The 15837-nt window shown below is 50.5% G+C and overlaps 8 protein-coding genes across 8 annotated transcripts; 4 read left to right on the top strand and 4 right to left on the bottom strand.

The window, feature by feature from the left end:
• Window positions 1–34: 34 nt before the first annotated feature.
• Window positions 35–2363, top strand: VTP21DRAFT_1325 (uncharacterized protein; the record flags this gene model as incomplete). Its single annotated transcript, XM_069391400.1, has 4 exons — window positions 35–164; window positions 241–601; window positions 672–807; window positions 867–2363. The coding sequence occupies 4 exons, from the start codon at window positions 35–37 to the stop codon at window positions 2361–2363; spliced, it is 2124 nt and encodes a 707-aa protein (XP_069251446.1).
• Window positions 2364–2787: 424 nt separating this feature from the next.
• Window positions 2788–4119, bottom strand: VTP21DRAFT_1326 (uncharacterized protein; the record flags this gene model as incomplete). The annotated part of the gene is made up of 1 exon (XM_069391401.1): window positions 2788–4119. The coding sequence occupies one exon, from the start codon at window positions 4117–4119 to the stop codon at window positions 2788–2790; it is 1332 nt and encodes a 443-aa protein (XP_069251447.1).
• A 477-nt stretch (window positions 4120–4596) lies between these two features.
• On the bottom strand, window positions 4597–6619 carry VTP21DRAFT_1327 (uncharacterized protein; the record flags this gene model as incomplete). Its single annotated transcript, XM_069391402.1, has 4 exons — window positions 4597–4815; window positions 4883–5128; window positions 5216–6402; window positions 6523–6619. The coding sequence occupies 4 exons, from the start codon at window positions 6617–6619 to the stop codon at window positions 4597–4599; spliced, it is 1749 nt and encodes a 582-aa protein (XP_069251448.1).
• A 351-nt stretch (window positions 6620–6970) lies between these two features.
• On the top strand, window positions 6971–7298 carry VTP21DRAFT_1328 (uncharacterized protein; the record flags this gene model as incomplete). The annotated part of the gene is made up of 2 exons (XM_069391403.1): window positions 6971–7071; window positions 7127–7298. 2 exons carry the CDS (start codon window positions 6971–6973, stop codon window positions 7296–7298), a joined length of 273 nt encoding a protein of 90 aa, XP_069251449.1.
• A 1360-nt stretch (window positions 7299–8658) lies between these two features.
• VTP21DRAFT_1329 (uncharacterized protein) lies at window positions 8659–9243 on the bottom strand (the record flags this gene model as incomplete). The annotated part of the gene is made up of 2 exons (XM_069391404.1): window positions 8659–8810; window positions 8874–9243. The coding sequence occupies 2 exons, from the start codon at window positions 9241–9243 to the stop codon at window positions 8659–8661; spliced, it is 522 nt and encodes a 173-aa protein (XP_069251450.1).
• Window positions 9244–9564: 321 nt separating this feature from the next.
• On the top strand, window positions 9565–10713 carry VTP21DRAFT_1330 (uncharacterized protein; the record flags this gene model as incomplete). Its single annotated transcript, XM_069391406.1, has 3 exons — window positions 9565–9625; window positions 9688–9938; window positions 10006–10713. 3 exons carry the CDS (start codon window positions 9565–9567, stop codon window positions 10711–10713), a joined length of 1020 nt encoding a protein of 339 aa, XP_069251451.1.
• Window positions 10714–11017: 304 nt separating this feature from the next.
• On the bottom strand, window positions 11018–12095 carry VTP21DRAFT_1331 (uncharacterized protein; the record flags this gene model as incomplete). The annotated part of the gene is made up of 6 exons (XM_069391407.1): window positions 11018–11213; window positions 11284–11415; window positions 11487–11641; window positions 11702–11779; window positions 11851–11945; window positions 12023–12095. 6 exons carry the CDS (start codon window positions 12093–12095, stop codon window positions 11018–11020), a joined length of 729 nt encoding a protein of 242 aa, XP_069251452.1.
• A 249-nt stretch (window positions 12096–12344) lies between these two features.
• VTP21DRAFT_1332 (uncharacterized protein) lies at window positions 12345–15790 on the top strand (the record flags this gene model as incomplete). The annotated part of the gene is made up of 5 exons (XM_069391408.1): window positions 12345–12350; window positions 12443–12514; window positions 12578–12667; window positions 12749–12870; window positions 12943–15790. 5 exons carry the CDS (start codon window positions 12345–12347, stop codon window positions 15788–15790), a joined length of 3138 nt encoding a protein of 1045 aa, XP_069251453.1.
• Window positions 15791–15837: the final 47 nt, after the last annotated feature.

Consider the following 15837-nt stretch of genomic DNA (forward strand, 5'->3'; position numbering starts at 1 on the left):
TCCCTTCCATCCCCCCTCCATAGAGTTAGAGGCGATGGAGACACAAATCCCCTACGATCCCAGCTTATTGTCATGGAATGAACTCCACACGGTGAATGAGAGTCATCAATACTGCTATTGTGGCCGGGATCGAGACTTGTCAAAGCTGGAGCTCCAGTGTCAATGTAGGTGCTTCCGATTTGGCGGAGAGTAGAATAGCATCGGCGAATTTTCTAATGCACGCCTTTAATGTCCTAATAGCATGTTTAAATTGGTTTCACGATGACTGCCTCTCCGTCTCGCTCGGTCCCGTGCTACCTTTTATCACCAATTATCGATTTGTATGTCGCATGTGTTCTCCTTCCCACGAGGAGTCTTTCGAGCGATTGCGGGCCGGCTGGAAGGAGATATGCGCCACTGCGGTTGCCAATCAGTTGCTGGAGCATCTTCTAGAAGACAATCGTTCAAACTCCTCTGTTGTTAAACACAGTCTATATGCAGACCGATGGGCGGAGGAGTTGAATCCAGGGCAATACTGGTTCAACAAGAAAGACAATTTTGTGCCTTTTGTGGATCGGAATTGGAAAGCCCTGTGCACGGAGAGATCTCGGACCAGCACATGGTAAGAAATAGCCCATGCTGACAGACTTCTAGTATTACAGCGTCTTATTCATGGAATTCAACTTATAAAGGTGGGCAACTCTCGGAAGCTGTCTGTATAGCTCCAAGGACTTATTTGAGGCTCGAGATGAGGGCAATCGCTCGGCTGCTTCCGATTTTCGACTTTTCAACCCCAACCTGTGGGAATTTCGGCCAATCTATAACCCTGTAAGTGGCACCACCCCAACTCTATAGGATGCCCATATCCTCTAACCCACCCATGATAGAATGTGCTTCCTAGAGGCTATCATCCAGGGCGCCCACAGCGTGAGCCCAAACGCAAGTCCGAGAGCGCAGCTGACTCTATTGGCCAAGCCAGTAGCAAACGCCAAATCAAGCGAAGCCCATCTGTGGCCGCCCAAACACCTTCCTCCGCCTCCACCCCTCCGCAATATCTGCAGACCACCTTCACCTCCTCGCAAGAACACCCGTTCAATACAAACCGCTTCCGATACAACTTCGCTGTCCCTAACCCGTTGATGCCCCACGTACCCTATCGTCTCCCCGACAGTCGCAACGGGTTGACGCTCAGTTTAGAGGATCGGTGCACCGGCATCCGGTACAATCGAGATATGACCACAGCGATGGGCGAAAAAGGCTTCCGGATGGCAAGAGCGACATGCGGGGTACAAGAGGGCCGGTGGTATTTCGAGGTTTTCATTGACAAAGGGGGGGGGGAGGGTGAGACTAAAAATAGCCGCACAGGTGCTCATGTGAGACTGGGATTTGCGCGAAGAGAGGCGAGTTTGAACGCGCCGGTGGGCTTTGACGCATACTCTTATGGCGTGAGGGATTCGACGGGGGAGAGGGTCTTTTGCTCCCGGCTCTCACGATTTTGTGAGCCATTTCGTACTGGTGACGTGATTGGGGTGTATATATCGCTACCGCCGTCCGGCTACCAACGCAAAACCCCTATTCCCGAGTTGGGACGGGGGCGGGGGCAATTTAAGAAGCCGGCCAACAAATTCGCCTCGAGCTCGGCGGCCACGCAGCAGGGGGCCTCGGCCTTGCGACAGCGCATCCCGATCAACTTCAAGGGGTTGGTGTACTTCGAGGAGCGAAACTACATTGCCTCGAAACAAATGGAAGAGCTCTCGCAACCCCCGCTCTCTACTCTGACTGGGTACCGCCCAGACTGGGAAAAGAAACAGCTTAACGGGAGTGGTGGCGACGAGGCGTTGAAGCCATGGGAAGCCACTGACACCAATGCACTGCTCTCCCGCCTTCCCTCAGACCTTGCGCGAATTCCCGGGTCGAAAATCATCATCTATAAAAATGGAAAGTGCCAGGGGACCGCCTTCGAAGAGCTACTGGACTTCAGAGCCAGCGTGGATGCAAGCGAGCACCAGAATCTGGTGGGGATTCATGGGCCGATTCGGGGGGATGACGGAAGCTTGGGATACTACCCCGCCGTCAGCGTCTACGGCGGAGGGCAGGTGACGCTGAACTTTGGGCCAAGGTTTGTGTTCGCCCCGCCAAACGACCCGGAACTCGAGGCTTCAAATGGGACATCGAATCCCAGTGACGTGCGCGAACAACCCCCCAAGAGGACGTGGCGCCCCATGTCGGAAAGATATCCGGAATTTCTTGTGGAGGAGTGCGTGTGGGACATGGTGGATGAGATCGAGAAGTGGGAAGAGCGTAAAGAGCTCTCCAGAGAGGGGAGAGAGGAGAGTATGGACGCGGTGATCGATGTCATGGTGAAGGATGCCATCGAGGACTGAGCGCAAGGGGTGAGGAGGGACGAGGGGAGAGAAGCTCCGAAAGGAGCTCTTCTCTCCAGTTGTGTGTAAGATACTTTTTGTTTTTCGCCTGTGTATTTACCCTATTCTTCTATAATGTACCATGACATTTCCATATACACCTTTTTTTTTCCTTTATACAATTACTTACAGAATGCAATAATTTTATTATTTCTTTCTTTTACTTTCTCGTTGTGGCATCAACCCACCTAATTTCTACATTGTAGCGAGGGCGAATTATAATTTATTATTTGAATGTGCAAAAACAAAAAAAAATAATTTACGGGACTATAGAGAGAAATTGGAGAGCTACGAAGAGTATAGGGATGGGACATACTTTACAACACAAGACCAGGCTATAATGCAAATAGGTTGATTTTAACAATACATAAAGAGAAGGGTATGATCACCACACCAAGAGAAATGAGAACCCAAATATGATGACAAGGTTGGTGAAGCATAGAAAAGCATTTGGGGAATAGACTCGGCTACTTGAACCTGCTGAGAGCAGCGTGGGTATCGGAATCTTGCGCTCCGACCTAGTGATGCTGGCCACTGGTATAGACCCGGTGACGGTGACCAGCTCAGTATCGAAAGGGTCGATCGCGGAAGGTTTTGACAAGGTGGTCGATGGAGTTTTCGGCTGGCCGGAAACAATTCGAGTTTGCGTGACGATATCAGTGGCTGTAATAGGATTCGTGCTCATGGTAGTGCTGGAGGTCAAAGACGGAGAGGTAACACTGCTGCTAGATATTAGGGATGACAAGAAGGACGTGACCGTGATCGTGCTTGGTGTAGGAATGATGGTGCTTAGAGTGATGGTCTTCACACTGGCGGTAAGAACGCTAGTGCCGGGAAGATTTGAGAGATTCGGGCTAACGATGGAGCTGATTGCACTGGTATAAATTGTATATGAGGTGGTCGAGATAGAGGTTGATTCGGGCCCAGAGGTGATTGAAGGTATGCGACTGGAATCCGAAATAAAACCAGTCGGAAAAAGAGAAAGCTGGCTGGATCGGATCGGTAAGGAAGTAGGAGCGCTTCGAGACATCGACATTGAAGGTGATATGGAAATAGGTGTAGTAGTCGCCGAGGATAAGTGGCTTGACGTTGGTAATATAGTTGAAGCGAATGATGAGATGGACGAAACCGGCTTTTCGCTAAACGAGTGAGTGCTGAAGACAGGGGAGATTATATTCGAGCTCGGCGTCTTGGTGAGATAAGATATAGAGGAGGTAGGAACAGGAAGAGACAAGCTGAGTAGTGTCGTAGAAAACATGCTCCAGCTTGATGGAGAGACGCTGGTCTCGGTGAGTAATCCAGTGGAAGGGGCAAGGGACGAACCGGATCCTAGGATGATACTGGAAAGGGTTCCAAGTGAGGAGGAAGTAGGCCTGCCGACTCTATCACTTAATGAGAGTGGCAACGTAGTAAGAGTATGTGCACGTGACAAAGTACCTGGAGCATAAGTAGCTGAGGTCGCGGACTGGAACTGTTGTGAGATATTCACAGAGGACGATGTACTAAATCCCGATACGGGAGCAAGTTGCCGTGGCTGGCGTTGTAAATACTTTGCTGGTTTCGCCTTCTTCGTAGAAAACCCATCTCTCTTCATCTTACTGGTTCCCTCTGCATTATTCGTTCCGAAATAAATATGTTCACACAAGAGTGGGAAGAGGACGGAACCGAGAGCCAGGCTTGAGAGTAGGAACAAGAAAGGGTATCTGAGTGAGATCATGATAGCATCCGCCCTAGTGGTTCAATAGTGCAAATCCTGAGATGATAGTTGGTATTCTAAAAGATTGCTGCTCCAATGCAATGATTCCAAGTGAATGAATGATTTGGATCCAAGCATGCGGCCTCATCTCACTACCTCCCTCCACGGTCCGCGGGAACACCAGAAAATGCATAATTTTAGCCTAGGTCGAAAACCTTATTCGCGAAATTGGTGGTGGCCAAAACTAAAGTTCAATAGTAGCAATGCTGAGAGTTTTATTCAAATAAATATAGGCAGAATATGCAAGAAAATAAATCATCGGGATATGTTCAAAACAAAGGTTGTGATTTTGAAAAAAAAAGGTCGATAGAAAAAAAAAAAAGATACAACACAAAGCGTAAGCGTCAGCCAAAAAAAAATAAACAATTATGAAATATTTTCTCTATTTGCATGGATAAATATGTAACGAGATGCGATGCAAAAGACAAGGCCGACACACTAGAAATGCTCTTGATGCATGAAGAATCGTACACCAGTTATCATTTCTGGCTGGGGAGCAAGTGCGCCCACCATTGTTTTTCTCCACGTCGACTTGCGATCGTTGCCTTTCTCGTTGACACGCTGATGTCCGGTTACCGTTGCCCCACTCCAGTCTTTCTTACACATCTCAGAGAGGCCCTTGGCGATTGCTTCGGGACCGCAGAAGAAGACACCAATCTAAAGGACGGAGACAGATTAGAGACTCTACAAGAGCCTATGATGCAGAATGCCGGTCTAAACTTACGTCCGTGTCAGGGTGGGCAAAGGCTGTTTCTTCGAAGATTTGCTGGAAATTGGGGCGTCCGTAATAGGTTGGAGACTGCAGTCCGGTGAGGGGATCCGGTTCTGCCATGGTGGCATCCGAATTAAGCATGATATTACGGACGTAAGACTGGCGTAGCTTTCCGGTCAGATAGGTGCGGATCGAGATGAACTGCTTCAGATCCTCCTTTTCTAACGTTTCTAGGAGAGACTTGAACCACTCGAATGCCTACCAATGAAAATCAGCAGGAAGAAGGGGGGAGGGGGGCATTATTGATGATGCTTGTGAAGCGAGGATTATCTGTGCTCTACTTACACCATATTCACGGCAAATCCAAATGAAATACACCTTCCGTAGTCGCGTGGACTTGGTAGGGTAATTGACACGGTACCAGATGCTCTTGAGAATCGATGCAAAAGGAGTCACACCAATACCGGCCCCGACACACATGGCCACCTCGAAATCGAACACGTCCTCGCTGGAGGTTCCAAACGGACCGTCCACCATCACTCTTGGAAGCACTTTGCTGACTTCCTGGGACCCATCCTGCCTCTTCAGCGCGTCTTCGATCTTGTCACCATCACCGCACCCCAGCGCCTTGGCAAGACTCTTGGTGAAGTCGCCCACGACGCGGACATGCACCGAGATGTAGTCTTCCTCCGGAGCACTTGTGAGGGTGAAGGGGTGCCATTGCCAGATCGACACCTCGGGACAGCACAAGAAGATGTATTGCCCGGCCTTCACCTGGGTGAAGGTCCCCTCCTTCTTGATTTGGATTTCGACCACTCGCGAGGGGTGGAGGACCACCTTGGAGACGTGGGACTTGCGGAAGAAGGCCCGATGCTCTCGGAGGATGCGCTCAAAGGTGTAAAGGACACCGCCAACCACCCAGTATTTGTAGAACGAGGCGATGTCGGTGCAGAGGGGGGCACGGTCGTTGGCCACCAAGCAGTAAGCGCCATGGAAGGAGAAGATGAAGAAGTAGATGACGAACAGGTGATGTGTGTACCAGAAGCGCTCGAATTTACTTCGTCGGGCGCGCTCCCTCGATGTCATGCCCATCAGCAAGATCACGATGGTCAGCACGTGGCCCGTCCACCCGACACCACTCACAAACATCAACTCGAAAAACTTGGCGACCACGTTCTTTTCCGCGGCCGCCAGCCTATAGAAGTTGACATAGTGGGCAAAGGTATGAATCAGCGTGAACACGAAGATGGACCAGCCAATCACTTTATGAAATGCGATGTGTTGATCGAATGGAACAACGTGGTTGAGGCGTGTCGAACGCATCCAAGTAATAAGATTGCGGCACATGGGGAAGAGAATTATACCGGTGTCAACGTGCAGCACCATCGCCGCTCCACGGGCTATACCGTATGTAATGCCGACGGCTTTTTGTGCGCCTCGGAAGTTATCTGAGAAGTTAGAGCGAACGAACCCATACAGGAAGAGGAGGATTTGCGATATGATCCACGCGGTCATGAAAAGCTTCCAGTAGCCTATCGTTTTTTAAGGAGGAAATAGAGGAAGGAAGTAGAGGGGATGGGGAGAAGGGAATAAAATGAGAGAGGTAACCCATTAATACCCACATCACACATGCTTCATTCTCATCGACTTACCGTCATTAATTAGCCATATATCTAGCTTCTGCTTCCATGTTGAAGTCTTTGAACTCTTTCGAATGAGAGGAGCCTTGCTCTCGTTTTGACGTGCCATATCAAGATTGCTAAAGGAAAGTCACCTCTCAACCAGTTCGGGAGAGTGGGATGTATCAGACGGGTGCGAGGGAAAAAGGGGAACAGAATGTACAGGGGGCAGAGGTGGATGAATGATAGATTTAAACGATGGGATGGATGCAATGAGACTGAATGGAGAGGAGAATGAGCCGTGATAGGAATGAATTGCAATGAAGAGGAAACAACTAAAGGCGAAATGGGCAGGGGAATAATAGAGCTCTGATAAGGCTTTCACCCTAGTACCGTCAACAGAAGAAAGAACGACCCACCTTCTCCACGGAGTCTGCGGGATTGTAACTTATTTCATAATTTTCAGCGTCGAATCGAAAAGATGGGAAATATAACATCCCTGAAGTTCCGATTGGGCAGGCCTCGAGTGGGTCCTGTACCACTCTGCGATCGAGGTGTGCCAAGCAAAAAAAAAGCGGGAAGGCCTGTCTGAACACTTTTGGCTGAGCGTGATTTGGCTCTGAATGAAATCTGGAAGATGTGACTGGGGTGCATTCTGGAGTGGCGGCTGCTCCTCCTCCCAGCCTGTTCTGGCTTCTTTGATTTCTAAGCCTTCGTATCTACAGTTCGCTGGATTATTAATGACAGGTGGGTCCTTTCTGGTCGAACTTAAGGGCCCCGGAGCCGGCGCTGACTCGCTTCCGACTTGACCGCCTCATTCCCCCCTCGCCAAACTACAGGCTGAGCTAGTGCGCAGGCTTATCTGGTATGCCGGGCTAATTGGGCAAATCTGGAAAAGATCTATCGAGCCAAATGCCTTTGCAACCTCGACATAGCGTAGCCGGCTCTTTGTCGCTAATGGCTCGGGCTAAGATGACTCCATCAGCTGATTCAACCTATTTGGGCTGCATTAGAGCACGTTTCGTTAGCGAGTGGGTTATTGCCAAGAAGAGAGATAAATGGTAAAAAAAAATTACGGGTTTAGATGAGGAAGTTGGGCAAGCTTATGACCCAATTTCATTCGCGCTCTACCAATTTAAATGGCTAGGATTTCTCTACTAGGGCCCGTCATTAGAGTTTACAAAAATGTCAAGTTCTATTTCCAAAAAGAATACGCATTTGGAATGGAAATAAATCGAGTCCCCAGCAAAATAAAAATAAAGGATGCCGTCATAATAAGGCAAATAACAGCCTTCTCCTATGAACATCTCTTCTACCTCCTCTTCCGTTAGTTTCGAATGCCACTTCAGAAGCTGAGTGCATTTACCGACCAAACAAGATACAAACTAGCCAGCGTGGCGATACCCCCAGGGTACCCAAGAGTTAGAAGCCTCTCAGGAGGAGTTTCAATTTCAATAGAGTCGTAGAAGAGTATTACCAAGATGCTAGGTGCAAATAAGGAAGCATATTCAGACAACGTTCAAGCACTTGGTGTGCTCTCCGGGGATTGCGTGGGAACCTAGGTTCACCTTTCCATAGGTACATTCGATGACGCGGTCCCTTTCCATTCCAAGCTCGAGTGACAAGGCAAGGGCTCGTAGAATACTAGAATTTGCATTCAGATGCGCAATAGCACCGATGTCAGAGGTAACACTTGGCATAACTTTTGGCTAACTCAGGTGTCGACACGCCTCGTTCTCCACAATATTTAAAGAGGCTAGAGCTTTACCGCGATGAAAGTTCCGAAGGCTTCAGTGCGGAGAAGTGAAGTGAGGGCCCAGTCGTTCGTCTCTAGCGAATGCTTGAGGGGGTGCGCAGTAAAAGTACGGACAGGGCAGCCTAGAACAGGAATATTTATAATGGATGCAAGTATGTATCAAGCAGACAAGAAAAAAATTCAAAGAGATGGGGTAGTAATGTATCCCCACTATAGGCAGGGTGAGTGACGACCAGCTTCTCTTCATTGCCGGTCTCTATAGCCGCGTATGAGACTAACACAATTTTATGATTTTTATTACATGTATCTCTCCTTCAATATTAACGTCATCCATGGGCATAAATAGTAAAAAGTAATATGCAAGAAAAAATAGAGGTATCTAGGAAAAAATACATTGAAAAAACAGAACAACACTAGCACCAAAAGAAACTTTCCTTGTTAATAGAGCAAAACTTTTCGGCATGGGAGGACGCAAATATCAAGAGTGCAATCAAGACGATGGTTATTATGACGTTAAAGATAAAACACGCGAGTGACATCTTTGCCCATAATCTTTGTTTTTTATCTATTTTAAGGACAAGAGCATTAATACTGAGCGGAGACTTGGGAAAGAGGTACAATGGCTTACCTGGGTTTCGGATAAAACACGATCCAATGAGCCATAGGAAAGGACAGCAGAATCCCGCGACAAACAGGATAAATGGAGAGGTCAGTTGGTTGCTGTCTCCCTCATTTTGGTACACATTGTATACAATAAAGGGCGGCTGCTGATCGCCTGTCATGGATAGGGGTGCATACGGTAGCTTATGTGGGTTGAATGGTGTACTTTGTCTAGGTGTCTCGGGGGGGGATCTGGACTGTAAATCCGGAGAATGGTCAGAGCCGTCAATGTTGAGCGAGACGTGCGGGACGGAGAGCGGGGAGTAGACGGGAGGCTGCGACAGATGGGAGGGGTTGTGCGGGGGAAATTCCCGAGGAGCCGCGAATGCTTCTGTCATGGATGCTTAATCAATGCTCTTGATTTCGGTTCGAGTTTAAGGTCGGTCTCCTCCGCTCCTCCTTTGTAGACCTGAGGGGCGGTGCTGGCCAATGGAGAGGCTCGAGAAAATCTCGAACGTTTGGTAGCCTTTTTTGGAGAGATTTCAGAAAACCGCCTCCGGCCGAATTGCAGCTGATTTCCACCAATTTTCATGTTCAAAAAATGGGGGGCGGCCCAAGGCAAATTTAATCGGCCGTTCGTACTCGACTTGCACAAAAGTAACGAAAACTGTCGTTCCCCACCTTTTTCCCTCTAAGGTTTATATGCCGTTGCAGCAAGGATGGCGAAACGCATCTCCATCGCCGAATTATGCAATGCCCCCGAGCCTCACATATCCCAAAGTATGCGTTTTCTCTCTGAAATGCGTGCTTTGTAGTCTGCTAACCCCCCCATCTCGATCTAGAGGGCGAGAGAGCCTCTATGCTCTCGCGAAACCGCGGCCATCTGCAGTCGGCCACCTTCGTGAGCAAGGCCCAGGATAGCTCGGAAGATCAGTACACACATACGGCTCATGCCTCCTCTCCATCTCCACAGGAGCAGCCGAGTCGCTTGCACCAATTCACAATGCAGGTGGGGCATGCCGTCAGCGCAGGTGCTGCAGTGTTGAGCGAGCAGGGGATGAGAAATCTACGCTATTGTCTTGAGTGGCTACAGGTATGTTTGTCTAAGTGTGCGAATCATGTGAGGATTAGCTTGGCTAAGGGATTGCTGGATGTTTTAGTATGCCATCTCCCAAATCGAATATCAAATTGCATCTCTCCGAGAACTTCTCTCATCGCTTAGCATCTCATCCACCGCCTCTCAACCCAGCACCGCCATTGTCCCCCACACTCTCAATACGGCTAAACGGGACGTGGTCGAGGTGTTACGCCGCGTGGTCGAGGTCGTCTCCCGTTATGCCGGGCAGATTCTCCCCGAGAACGCTCGCCGACATGTTAGAAGCTTTATATTGAGCCTGCCTTCTAGATGGACCCAACTGAACCATCAGAGCGGACACCCCTATTCCTCCCCCTCACTGGGCAGACCCTCTACGGAAGCCTCCGCCCCATCGTCTGTAGGCGGGGCCAGCGATGTGGAGGCTACGCGAAGAGTGCTTAACCTTGCCACAGAATCGGCCAACACGCTTCGATCGGTGAAGAGCGTGCTGGGCGATACGCTCTACACGGCCGAGTTGTGGCTCGGCAAAGGCTCTTCCTGCGTTAGTCAGAATGGGGAGGGGGAGAGGGCCGCCAAGCAGGGTACTCCTATGTCTGAGGTGGAGAAGAATCAGGCGCAAAATAATACCGACAGCGGAAATGAAGACGAGGAGGAGGATGTGGATGAGTACACTGACAACGCGGCCACCACGGGAGTAGAAGCGGTCTCAAATGAGGCGCGCATCGGGCTACATCGCCGTAGAACGAAGAGTCGCCCGGATCTCGCTTTATAAACGCTTCCACGTGGAGGCAATTTAGTGACTAATTTATTGAAACTACACTAATGTAAGGCATGAGCGGATATACCATGCGGCGTCGTGTAATTAGTATTGTAATTGTAGTTTTTTTTTGTTTTATTTTCATTGGTATCTATCAGTGAATTTGTGCGTATAACTACTCTTTTTTTTTCTACTTTTTCTTCTTCGTCTTGATGAAGTATATAAAGTATAAAGTATAAACCAGAGCAACGGCATTTACATTGAGGAGAATATTAAAAACAGGCATAAGAAATAAAAAGAAATAAAAAGCTCCCCTCCATCACGCTAATTCGCTCACAAACTCTAGAATCGAATCCACCTCTTTCATCACCGAACACCGCTCAAATCTCACCTCGGTCGTTAGGTGTTCGAAGCGGAACGGTTGATCCTCAAAGCCCAAATAGCGATCGCCTGGCATTGCATCACTCTCTTGTTGATCGAGGAGAGAGGCGGTTCGTGTGTGGCGGAGTCGATCCCTATTGATGAAGAAGTTGGGTCAGAAACTCTGCAAACAAGTCCACGGACGGGAACTAACTAGAGTCCTACATTTCGGCTTCTAGCATCTCTTGGATACGCTCCTTCTTCACTCCTGTCAACAAGTCCGCTTTATTGCAGGCAACCAGTACCGGTATCCGGTGCTTCTGGACGTGCTCGTTTGCTAGGATGTCATAGAGGTATCTGGGGGTAACAAAGTCCGGGCTGATACATCAGCACCATTAAATACAATCGGAGAATCGCATATTACTAACTCTGCAATATCTCTTATACTCCTTGCAACAGTAGAGCTGTCAATCACAAATACAACGCCACGAGCGAATGGTATGAACTCGTTCAACTTGAACCGCAAACGCTCGTGGCCGGGGATATCGACCAGGCGAATGGGTTTCTTGGTAACTGGCGTGCCCTACAGGGATGAGATGGTTAGTGTTCGGAGCGGAATCCTCTTTTAAGAGGTGTATATTACATCGGCGAACTTCAATTCAACCACGGCCACATTTTCCTTTAGAGAGGTGTGTGTCTCTGGGATCTCTCCAAAACGGAGCTAAGAACGTTATACGCATAGAGCGTTTATTGTTAGGCTTCGAAGGAGCTAGAGAATAAATGTATATTTACCTTCATGAAGAGCCCCGTTTTCCCAGACTCTGAAAGACCCGCAAGTAAGACTGCATCTCGTGCTACCCTCGAGCTTGTCCATCTCGATATGATGACTATTGAGAGCACGATGCCAGCAATGTTTAGTATAGGCAGCAGGCACCCTTGAAGAGCACACCAAGGCAATATTTACCCAATAGAAGTGTCGTCACTATTAACACTGCGGCCGTTATTAACACATGCCTATAGTCGATTATGAAGTCCATCGCCGCGGTCCTAAATTACGTGTCAACTGGTCGACCGCACCGAAAATCAATTGAATTTGGCCCGAGGTTAGGTTACGCCCTGTGACCAGCTTTTTTATTTACATTATTTCTATTTGACCGTTCGGTCGGCTTTCGAGTCTTGTTGCTAGCGCTGTCTTTGCAAAACGGTCTTGGTTGGTGACCCTCCGCAATTTCCCCTCTCTCTCTTCATTTTCTTCTCTGCAATCTACTTATAAGTCTAATATCATAATGGATGTAAGTTGGATGCTTGGCAAAGATGTCGACGTGAAAGTGTAAAGAGGGCAAGAATGAAGCCATCGATGCTCATCTTGTTTTGTGCTTTATAGCAATTTCTAGCCGGTTTGGACGGGCTACTCAATGAACTGGTTTTCAGCAATGATAACGAAAAGTTGAAAAATGTGGGCATCTTTTTCTAAAATCAAATTTATATACACGGCTCTAAAATTCCATATCCAATACAGGCCACGGCCACACTAAATGCCCAATACTATAACAGCCCAAACTGCGTGCCCGCGCTTGTTGAAATTGTACAAAGGTCACCCCACTGGCAAGTAAGTGTCGCTTCCCCCTCACCCCAGCAACAGACTTCAATGCTATGGACTCTTTAAGTTGACTCCTACTCTGTGGAATAGGTGCGACAGCTAGCGGCAGTTGAATTGCGCAAGCGTAACAGCAAGTGGTGGAGCAATGTCGATACTGCCACCCAGGATGGAATAAAATCAAAACTGCTCGAAGTGGTGATGCAAGAACCGAAGTAAGATGACTCATCCATCCTGCACAACCACTTTTTTTTTGTGGAATAGCTGCTTATTTTCTCTTACCTCAGTGATCTTGCTCGCCATACAATTGCACGTGTCATTTCCTCGGTTGCCAAGATTGAACTCCCCGAGGGCAGATGGACTGAGCTCCTACAGTTTCTGTACCAGTGTTGCGCAAGCACCACCGCTGGCCACCGGGAGGTCGGCATCTACGTGCTGTTTACTCTCTTTGAAGTGGTGCCGGAAATCTTCACCGCACACACCCAGCAGCTATTCGAATTGTTCGGTCGCATGTTGAACGACGGGGAGAGCAAAATTGTGCGTGTCACAACACTACAGGCCCTTTCAAAACTCGCAGAATACATCGAGGAGGACAACAAGGCCGAGGCCAAGATGTTCCGCGATCTTGTCCCTTCGATGGTCACCGTTCTCCAGCAATGCATTGCCGAGGGCGACGAAAACGGCGCCGAAAAAGGCTTCGAGCTGTTCGACAACTGCCTAATGCTCGAGGCCCCGCTCTTGTCCGATCACCTCGCGCAATTGATCGAATTCTTCCTCAACGTCGCCTCCAACCAGCAATGTGATGACTCGATCAGAGTGATGGCGCTCTCCTTTATGATGTGGATCCCGATCTACAAAAAGAGCAAGCTGCGCAGCCTGAAGCTGGTGACACCCATCATCCAGCGCATCCTCCCCATTGGAGCGGAGGACGAGCCCGAAGATATCGAAGAGGATTCCCCCGCTAGACTGGCCTTCAAGGTGCTCAACTCAATCTCAACCAACTTGCCCCCTCAACAAGTCTTCCCCACCGTCATGGAGCACGTCGTGTCCTACATGCAGAACCCCGACCCCAAATTCCGCAAGGCCGCCATGATGGCGTTCATGGTGATGGTCGACGGGTGTGCTGACTACATGCGGCCCAAGTTCAACGAGCTTCTCCCTTTGGTGTGCGCTGGACTCCAGGACCCGGAGATCATTGTGAGAAGGGCTGCTTGCATGGCACTGGGCTCCATTGCTGAGGAGCTTGGCGAGGAGATCGCCTCCCACCACGCCACCCTGCTCCCGCTTGTCTTCAACCTCATGAACGACACCCACCCCGAGATGGTGAAGACGTCTTGCAACGCCTTGGATTCGATTCTCGAGGGGATGGGCGAGGACATTGTGGAGTATCTGCCCGCCTTGATGGAGAAGCTTGGCATCCTTCTCGAGCATGGCCAGCACGAGACCCGCGTTACCGTCGTGGGCGCCTTGGGAAGCGCAGCCCATGCGGCCGAGGAGAAGTTTGTGCCCTACTTCCCGCAGGTGATTGCTCGTTTGCAGCAGCTGATGGCGCTGAAAGGCAGTCAGGATGAGCTTTTGCTCCGAGGGATCGTCACCGATACCGTTGGCGCGGTGGCAGAGGCCGTCGGCGCCGAGGTCTTCCGACCCTACTTTGCCCCCCTAATGCAGCTTGCCCTGGAGGGCATGCAACTCGACGAGTCCCGTCTGCGCGAGTGCTCGTACTGCTTCTTTGCCATCATGGCTCGCGTGTTTGAGGACGAGTTCTCGCCCTACCTCGACACCATAGTGCCGCAGCTTCTCCAGTCCCTGCAGAAGAACGAGATGGACAGCCTCGAGGCGGCCGTGGAGGGTGCAGAGGATGACGAAGACATCGACGAGGATGAGGCGGCAAATGCGCTCAACGTGAGCTCCGCCATCGCCAACGAAAAGGAAATGGCCGCGGATGCCATTGGCGAGATCTTCGAACACACCCGAGGCTCATTCTTGAACTATGTGGAGCCGTGCGCGAACGAGCTTGTCAAACTGATGGATCACTATGACGACGCTGTGCGCAAGGCCGGCGTTGGTGCGCTCTTCCAGTTTGCGAAGACCTTCTACTCCATGTCGAGCCCCGCCCCGTGGGAGGCTGGGCTGCCCCTGAAGGTTGCGGTGCACGAGAACGTGGCCTCCATGATCAAGATCGTGACCCCGGCCATCCTCCACTGCCTGGAGGAGGAGGAGGACAAGATGGTGGTGGTGCAGATCTGCCAGGAGTTTGCCTCCATCCTCAAGCTGGTTGGCCCGTGCATTGTGGCTGAGCATGTCGACACCCTGTGCAACCTGGTCCTCGCCATCCTCGAGAAGAAGGCGCCATGCCAACAGGACGAGGGCGAGGACGTTTTGGACGAGGACGAGCAAGCAGAGCACGACGCCATGGTGATCTCGGGTGCGGCGGACGTCATCGGCGCGCTGGCGCTCGCGCTCGGCCCCAACTTCGCCGACTACTTCAAGGTGTTCTTCCCGCTCATTGCCAAATACTACAAGAAGTCCAAGTCGCCCTCGGACCGTTCCATGTCCATCGGCTGCCTGAGCGAGTGCTGCGCTGGCCTCAAGACGGCCATCACTGACTTCACCGAGGAGCTTCTGAGACTGTTCCAGACCGCGCTGCGTGACGAGGAAGAGGAGGTGCGCAGCAATGCCGCCTACGGAACCGGCGTCCTCTGCCTGCACTCCCAGGTCGACCTCTCTCCTCAGTATCCAGCCCTACTGCATGCGCTGCACCCGCTCTTCCACGGTCAAACCCTTCCCAACGTGACGGACAACGCGTGTGGCGCGGTCTGTCGCATGATCTCCGCCCGCCCCGACGCCGTCCCGCTCGACGACGTGCTCCCGGTGCTTGTTGGCCAGCTGCCGCTTAAGCGCGATTTCGCAGAGAACGAGCCCGTGTACCGTTGCATCTTCCAGCTGTTCCAGGCTCAGAACTCTTGGGTCAACCAGAACGTGCCCGCCTTCCTGCACGTGTTCGAGCAGGTTCTGGACGCAGAGGAGCAGCTTACTCCCGTGACAAGGGAACTGATGATCGAGTTGGTACGGTTCATCCACCGCCAGATGCCCCAGCTAAACATCGCTCAGAGTGGGCTCGCAAAATACTTGTGATTCCACTGTGGCTAGCCTGTGGTAGCCCCATCGTTATCCGGCCCCCC

The sequence above is a fragment of the Calcarisporiella thermophila genome (assembly GCF_041956535.1).
Source record: "Calcarisporiella thermophila strain CBS 279.70 unplaced genomic scaffold VTP21scaffold_11, whole genome shotgun sequence".
Lineage (NCBI taxonomy): Eukaryota > Fungi > Calcarisporiellomycota > Calcarisporiellomycetes > Calcarisporiellales > Calcarisporiellaceae > Calcarisporiella > Calcarisporiella thermophila.